The sequence below is a fragment of the Rhopalosiphum padi genome, chromosome 2 (genome assembly GCF_020882245.1).
Source record: "Rhopalosiphum padi isolate XX-2018 chromosome 2, ASM2088224v1, whole genome shotgun sequence".
Classification (NCBI taxonomy): Eukaryota; Metazoa; Arthropoda; class Insecta; order Hemiptera; family Aphididae; genus Rhopalosiphum; species Rhopalosiphum padi.
The window spans coordinates 38,268,096-38,277,048 of record NC_083598.1 but is presented as its reverse complement, the minus strand read 5'-3'; the positions used below and the strand labels follow the sequence as shown (position 1 = coordinate 38,277,048).

Below are 8,953 nucleotides of genomic sequence, written 5' to 3'. Positions count from 1 at the left end.
TATTGTCGTCGTGCGCTTGACGTCATCTGCTGTTGTGGGCAGCAGCCGGCCCACGTATATATAATACGTATAGGTAGCATATTATTATATTATGTATGTCGACGCGCATTAGCTCACCCGACTTGCGAAGATGACTTACGTCTTTCGAAGACGGTGACCGGTGGCGATAAGAGCGACGACACTATATACGAATATTGGTTATTACCACGTGATGAAGGTCTGAACCTAACTCAATGATCTGCGAACCAACATTTTTGAGAACTTTTTCAGCGATTTTTTTTCCCTTAAAGTATTAATTAGAAAATACCAAACATTTATTTGCAATTGGTTGGTAGTGTATTGATTGATATACTCGTATTAAATTTTGAATTTAGTCGCGCAGAAAACTGTTATTTCCTTGTCGGGGCTTTAAAAATGTTTATTTGGACTGCTGCAGAAACCCAATAGTCGGTGGGGGGTGCACCGAGCACGGTGTTGTGTCGTGTTGTGCCGGATAATCGGCTTATGATGGCGGATTACAAGTTCTCGCGGAGGTGTTACACCAGAACGAAACAGGCACCTCTAACCACTAATACTGTGCTCACCCTCGCGAAGATACTAGATCCGAGGGTCGGCGGGGATGTACTCTGCGGGGCGGTTTCACATAATTATTTCGTAACATTGAACTAGACTGGACATGGCATATCGGAAGACAATAATTATGTATTCATATATAACTGCTATAATATTACAATGTGTATATTTATTTTTAATCATTAAATAATAATATATAGTTACAAAAATATAATATTGTTTATCGTTCACCGCGACGACGAGTGCGCGCAAACAAAAGTAAAATAACATATTATAATATATATATATATGTATATAAACATTTCAGACTTCAGTTAAGATCCGATAATTACTATTACAATCATATATAGGTAGAACGTATCACCTAGGCAGACAAACGATAAGAGCACCGGATAACAGTAGGATATAGGTGGGCGATGGTGACCGGCAAAAACCGATAGCCGGGTGCCGATAAATTCTTCCGGTATTAGTGCGGAAGCGCTTTGTTTTATTTCTCACCGATCTCAAGAGTAGAACATCATCGGTTCGTGGCACCTTTGGTCTATGGTCGATGATGGATACGTCAATGGTCCGTGATTATGCCACGATGTCTGCAGCGGCCAAGTCGGCTGGTAATCATTGCAGTACGCCGTTTCGGGCCACGTCTTATCGATAGGCTGTGACTGCTGGTGCTGAATGTTACTCGGTTTCTGAAGCCATCTGTCCGGCTGGTAACTGTGGTCATGTTCGGTATGCTCGGCGGTTGTACCGAAGAGGTGGTCGAGACGCTGTGGCTCGAAGAAGCCAGAATCATTGAGACAGTGGCTTGTCGGCGGATGTTGGTGGTGCTTGGACGAATCCTTTATGGGCGTCGAAGTCGCCAGTGGCTCAGAAATTGGTGAGCACGGTTTCTTCTGCTGTGCCAAAGCACATGTTCCCGTTGAAGAAGTGATCTGAAAATGTTAACATTTTTCTATTTATAATAATGCTCAATAAACGAAGATAACAGTAAATACTGGCGCGAAATGTAAATCGCATCATTTTTTTTTTAACATATAGAAATAATAAAAGTACTATAATTTATATTGTATATTGTTGTATATGTACGTCCTCTATTCTCATAATGACAAAATCAAAACATTTTGGAAATTTATTTTTTATTCTAAAATGTGTAGTTTTCGTTATTTATACTATTTAGTATTTAAGTAATAATTTTTATTGTATAGCGGCTATTTTCACTAAATTAAAGAAAATATGAAATTTTTTTTACATTTTTAAGAAATGTAAAAATCATAAGACATATTAAAATAACTCTATTCATTATTGGCAGTAATCTTAAAACACACATTGAAAGTATTTACAATTAAAATAAACAATATTTTTATTTTTTAACATAAACTTCTGTCTAAAATAGAATATCAGAGACTAAATATTTTTCTTTCATAATTTCTAGTTGAATAAAAAATTAAAAACAAAATATGTTATATATTATTATTTAAAAAAAAAAAATCATATTTTTTTATCGTAATAATTTTTAAGTATCACTTTTTTGAATGACAATATACATATTAAATTTTATATTGGTTTTGATATTATAAAGCAGAATATTTTTCAGAGTATTTCGATACATAAAAATAAAAAATCGGACTAGTAGTATAATATCATACATTAGTTAAAATTATTTAAAGTTTAGACGATCGGAGTAGTGACCAGCATTTGGCGGGATCTCCCCGTAACACTCCACTTCGCTCAACAAAACTTTAAATACTTATATCTCATAAATTACAAGTTCGAATTTTGATTTATGTGTATCAAATTACTTAAAAAAAATTATACTGCTTCAGTATATAAATTAACTAGGTTGTAATTCGAAAAAGTAAACACTTGAAAAATTATAACGATAAAACATATTAAAATATAATATATATGTATTTTAAAAATGTTTTATTTCCATTTTAATTTAAGAAAACTATTTTTAAAATGTTAATAAATTTTGAAATTATGTGTGTTGTTTGATAAAAAAAAAATTACGCTAAATAAAAATTGTTCGAAAAATACTCAAAATTTCCCTTAATCAAAAAATTGATGAAAATATCTATTGCATTTAATTAAAAATAATTACAATTTTTTAATTTAATTTTTCGCCGCGTGTATAAATTTAAAAGTAAATATATTTGACTCACTTTGTTGCCTTGTTGGCTTATGCTGACCGTTACGTCACCCATGGTAAGCATTAGTGGTTGGTCTTGGTCTATTGGTGATTGTTCGGTAGTCTCGACGACTTGTAGTGTATGAGATAGTGCCCAAATGTAGTTGTGTGCAAACCTGAGAGTTTCAATTTTTGTTAATTTTGCATCATCTGGGTATGTTGGTAAAACACATCGAAGTCTGTCCAAAGCCTCGTTTAACATGTGCATACGATTTCGTTCTCTATCATTGGCCTTCATGCGACGGTGTTTTTTTATTTTAATCAGCTAAAATGAAAAACAAAATTTAATCAAGTAAATATTTTACTATTTTTTTTTAATTTTTAATTAATACCATTCTGTTACACTATCTTACCTGCATTGGACTTCGTTCTCTCGTTCTTCTTTGACGGCGTTTTTTCGGTTTCACTTGTAGATCATCGTCAGCTAAACTTACGGATGAAGCGAAACCTTCCGAGCCCATAGTGTCGTCCAATGAAAACGTAGCTTCATTTTCCGAGTCAAAGCTCATTTCAAAACCTGAATCAGAACCATCAAGACCGTACAAACACTTCGGATCCATGGTCGTCAAGAGACTGGTTATACACAAACACTGAGCGTTAGATCATCGCAACCCTCGCAGGCACCCGGTCGGGGGTGGGCGGATCAGCCGTTTTACTATTGGACAAGTGCAACACCCTCATGATTGCCGTCGAGTTTAGGGTGGGGGTATATTTTGCAGTGGCCGTTTTCAGGTTCGTGATCATTTTTTTGTAAATCGCAAATTTTATACTCACTTTTTCATCGGGAATTCGTTTCGATACATAAACCACTTTTTAGCAGATGTATACGTGGCGCTGACACTTTCCAAAGAAAATCGGAAAGGGTTAACACATGTTTTTTATAAGGTTTTTTTTTTTTTTATGTGGAAGCGTAAACGATAAATCAAATAATAGTCATTTAGCCTGTGACGAATTGTAAACTATTATTATTGGCACTCTGTGTATATAAAATAAATAGCAATAAGTGGAGTAGAGCGTTATTGTGAACTCGAGGCAAGGCGTCCGAAACCGAAAACGCCCGTAAATCAAATTATAGCATAATATTATGTAACGGGGTAAAGAGTAGATTATATTTGTTATTTTCGTAGCGAATATTTCCAAACAGCTGGCCATCTCCACATATTATTATATTGCAATACTATGTATACCGGCAATAATAGACGAAGATACACCAACCGTGGGTGTGCACAAACAGTTTAACCTGTCTAATTTTGAACATTGACATAAAAGCCACTGTGGCGCTGATAAACGCATTCAATTGTGTTGCTCGGGAAGCCATGACGATGTCCATTAGGGCATAAATTTAAATGAGAACGGGCACACGCTGCAGAGATGATGATAATTATTATTATCATACTATTAATGTACGTACTGTTTTTAAGCTCTACGGCCCGTGTTATACGATGCCCGTTATTAAAATGTTCCGGATGACGTTATTTTTCTCATTCTTTTTTTATTTTAACCAAAAACTATATTAGCGACGTGAATCCTAGCGGCGTCAGTGATCCAGAAAAAAATCCTGTGTCGTACGAGACGTGACCCGTGGAACATGTTTGCGGAATACGCGATTCGTAACCTTTAACCGCATCACACTTGAATAGCGCAATATTTATGCATAAATGATTATAAGTTATATGCTATACATATTCTTGACAAGTGAGCTCAGGTCTTACAATCTAATATTTATACCTACACGTCAAAGTCAACTGTTATGATCGAATGATTAAATTTATCAAACTAGCGCACAGGCAATCGCACTAGGCAAAACACTATTTGTAGAATAAGTAGGTGCTTAATAAATGTAATGTTATACATACTCTTAGCTCCATATATCCGACGCGTTAATGCTCAATGCAATACATAACATAGCATTTTATTCGCCTGCGATGATAAACGAGTAAACGACGCACATTACAGTTTACAATATGCTTCTTATGATACTTTCAATGAAATATGTTATTTGTACCATGTGAACATATTTTTACTTCGGATGGCATTGTTACGATGTGAAAAAAAAAACACTCATCCGTCTAAAATTACCGTTATATGAACATAATATACCTTCTTTCCAGGATGTGGTCATGTAAAGAAACTGTTTCAATGGAGTGTGTATTCAGGTAACAAAAATAAATAATTACCAATGGCAAATGAATAATGATATTGCTAAACTGCTTTCGTTGTTTTTATGATCACTTCCCTGGCGGCTTCTGTTTCACTAAGAAATTGTTATACTTATAATACTTATGAAGTAAATTAACCGAAAAATAAATACAAAAACAAAAGACGTAAGTATTTAATCAAAATATTTTCTATTGAATCAGTTATATACTCTGTAAAACAAATGTTTCAAACGTATATTATACAGCGAAAATTTAATTAATTATTTATTATTAGCTTTGTTTATAAACAAAATAACAAACGTGTTTTGTTGTTATACTTCAATAATTAATAACTATAAAATAAAAACTATATTCTTTGCTTCAACTATTATTGTTTTTAGTCTAGACAGGTAGGTATACTCAATAGTCAATACTCATGTTTATACGACGTGCTACTATAATGTGAATGCTTATAGATATTTAACATTTTTTTTTTTTTATATTTTTACAGTTTTATACAATAAACGATGAATGATTTTTGATTCGACAGACGTACATCACAACACCATCATCACAATCTAACGGACGTCACGCATTTTACCGTAGAAACTGTTAAGCTGCTCAAATGTATATTATATTATATTTATCTATACCAGATATATTATCATTTATCGGCCACACTCGTACGTTAGACTCTGCAGCAGTATAGCGATCCCTTTTGCGGTAATATAGTACCAAAAGTTTCGGCCGAATTGCCGATTTGCACTACCACGGTGTCTGGTACAGAACGGGTGCGAGTAAAAAAATAATAATAATAATAATAAAACAAAAAAAAAACTTTTTGCATTCGTATTGTGTACTATACGTGTATAGGTTTTGGGGCTCCACAAACAACCGGAACAAAACGGGTTTCATTGAAAAGAAAAGGGTTGGTAAATTATTAACTGGACCCTTTAGGGGTTTTTCATTTCAAAGATCACTCTCCCTCTTTTGATGTATATACTTTATACACTTTTTTTTTTTTTTGTTCATTTTAAAACGTGTATTCCGCGACAATGTATTCATATGCATTATACGTACACGTAAAATGCACCCGGCCATCTATTAGTGCGTCAACAAGGCATTACAAGTCGGATTATCGTTTATTTACTTATCGGTCGAATCAAAAATGTATATTATATGACTTGGCCGTAAAGGTTCTATTTTTTTTTTTTACTGTAAGTCGTATTATATACATATTAATGTTTAATTGTTAGCGGTTTGTCCATTAATCTATCGTTTAAAAAGTACTTGATAGAAAAATGAAAAGTACTCTCGTGATTATTTTAATACGTATATCGTTCCTAAATGTTACCTATTACTACTCAAAAATATATTATACGAATGTTCTTTTCTCTTTTATAAAAAGTTTTTATACGCGCTCTTGATGCGGACAAAATATTTGTACATAAATAATTATAATGTAATTTATGTTAATATATTATATACGATATAGTGTTATTGAGCCACATCAGAATTTTTTTTTCATTTTAAAATCATACATAGATAAGTTTATATCATACAATTATTCCTATTTAAAATATTTAAAATACTCACTACACCCGAATTATTATTTTTTTTGGAATATTTATTTATAGTTAGCTACAATACATTAATTATCAATTTATTAGAACACCTCAAATTTCGTGTTGACGAAAGCCATTCATTTATTTTCTTAATTTATTCATGCATATAATACATTATTAATGAGTTTATCTTATTTTAATTGGAATTCACGTATAATTTTCTGGTCGTTCACACTCATAAGTGATGAATTATGGTAATTGGTAATAAGTTATAGGCTATAGTAAATAATAAATGACTTATAATTTTGAAAAAAAAACAACAAACAAACAAACGTCAAACACACAAGATATTTAATTTGAAGCTATTTCATGCAACGGTAGCTTCAGGAATCGCAGAGCTCAGATATTTTAACATAATTTTATGTGTTAATTAATATAATATTATTATTCTGTGAAAATAATCAAAGTAAGTCGTATATTCTTTTAACTTATAAATGTAAATAACTATAGTTAATTTATCTACTATTTGATAATATATTCCTAAATTAGCAAGTTTATTTGATAAACATTAATTTTATTTCCATTAAATGAAATAACATTTTTCATCTTGTGTAGAACCAGTAATTACAAAAGGACTTTTTAATAGGAACACACATAATTGTCCTAAATAGAATAAGTTTAAAAGTACAACAAACAACCAACTAGCTCAACGTTTGTTATTTTTGTTATTTTGTAAACAGAGCAAACTATGGTATGTATTTTAATTTTTTTTCTTATTTAATCTGAAAAATAATTTAAAAATACCCAAGTACTGTACATTAACCATAATGAATAGCTTAATTATTTTTATGTTATTGGGAGTTGTATTTATTTTGTAATTTAATTAAACCATTGTAATTTATAGATAAGTACTATTATATACAGTTATTACCGTTATTAGTGTGACAAATAAATTGTTTAAATTTTTGAGAAAAAAAAATTGAAAAATGTAAAGTTTTAAATCAGATTATTGATTTTTGATAAAAGGGTAATAACCAACAATATTTCCTAACGGGTTTTCAAGATACAAACAAACGTAGAAAATTACTTAGAACTGCAACAAGTTAATAATTACTTATATGCAGTCACCCTGTCGCCCACGCATGCATTGATTTCTACGTACCTATACTGTGTGTTATAGTCAAAATCATTTCCTGATTGTTTGTTTTAATATTATCCTGAGAAACTTAACTACACCGCATTACACCGTGTACATTATATTACGTATATATAATTAACGGTGGTGCGTAATCATACACACGAAGATAAGTAATAGTTACATTTTGATATTTAATAACCGTGACGAGTGTGTATTGTGTAATATCGTTAAATATCCATAATATAATATTGTGTTGTTTATAGTTGATGTAAGAGATATTCGTTTGTCCGAGAAAAACTTCGATCACGTGTTTTTAATAAAAAAAAAAGTCAACGAAACGTCATAGGCTTCGAGTATTGAATGACCAATGAATATCTATTTATGAATACCTATTTAAATATTTTTAAATAAATAAACATTGTTACGTTGGACCCCATCCAAACGTTTATTATCAACAAACCTCGATACGCGTTCCATTTAATATTATTTCGATATAATTTATGTGTACACCGCCGGTAACACGCATTAGAATATATATTGATATTACCTATGTACTGCTAATGGGTCGGTTTTTGTTTAAAGTTTTAAATCGAATAAATAACTTTCCAGTTATATTTTGGTAACCGTGCGTGTTAAAAATCCTAAATTACAAATGTTATTAACGAATTAATGTATAATATTATACTGAATTTCCGATTTTTTTCTGGTCGACACGATTTGTACACATTTTAATTTGTATAATTTGTTCTTAATTCCATTTAAAAACGTAAGTTTTTAATTTGATTCTTCAGCTCGAATGCTTTACTGAGATTTCTTTCGTTTCACGGACAAACGATTAAAATATGTACATAAATAATAATGTTCACCACGGCCGAGCAACTTATTAGTTATAAATGTATAATTGTACTTCAAACGGCTCAAATTACAATAATTTACAACAGTAAGTCGACCGCGTTTCGTGAGCGATGGAACTGATGGAAGTGAACAATAATCTCTCGGGTATTGCGAATTTATAACCGCGGGAGGATTTTAAATGACAACAAGAAATAATAATTACGTATAAGTTCAACGCTATAATGCTGTAAATAAACGTTTTTGTAACTTTATATACTATATAGGTACCTATCGTACACAACTTTACAAAAACGTTTCGAGTAAATGGCACGTTCTTAAATATTAATTGTATAAATTCATTAATATTTTCACAAAATCTTGGTAGGCAACTTTATTCAGTTACCAGTTATTACTTATTCGTTTTTGTCGAAGTAATATTATTATTATTTATTTGTTTCCGTTTAAGTCCACAGTACACATAAAGAACAGCGCTTTTTTCCGCCGATTTTATTATCGT

The 8,953-nt window shown here is 31.5% G+C and overlaps 1 protein-coding gene across 1 annotated transcript; it reads right to left on the bottom strand.

The window, feature by feature from the left end:
- Positions 1-713: 713 nt before the first annotated feature.
- LOC132922548 (neurogenin-2) lies at positions 714-3,356 on the bottom strand. The gene is made up of 3 exons (XM_060986117.1): positions 3,115-3,356; positions 2,736-3,026; positions 714-1,505 (listed from the first exon to the last, which is right to left on the bottom strand). The coding sequence occupies exons 1-3, from the start codon at positions 3,319-3,321 to the stop codon at positions 1,077-1,079; spliced, it is 927 nt and encodes a 308-aa protein (XP_060842100.1). The 5' UTR covers positions 3,322-3,356; the 3' UTR covers positions 714-1,076.
- Between the last annotated feature and the right edge of the window lie 5,597 nt (positions 3,357-8,953).

Coding starts and splice junctions, on each gene's coding strand:
- LOC132922548 (XM_060986117.1), bottom strand. CDS start 3,321: ATGGATCCGAAGTGTTTGTACGGTCTTGATGGTTCTGATTCAGGTTTT. Junction 3,027..3,114: donor GAGAACGAAGTCCAATGCAG/GTAAGATAGTGT, acceptor TTTTCATTTTAG/CTGATTAAAATAAAAAAACA. Junction 1,506..2,735: donor TAAGCCAACAAGGCAACAAA/GTGAGTCAAATA, acceptor TAACATTTTCAG/ATCACTTCTTCAACGGGAAC.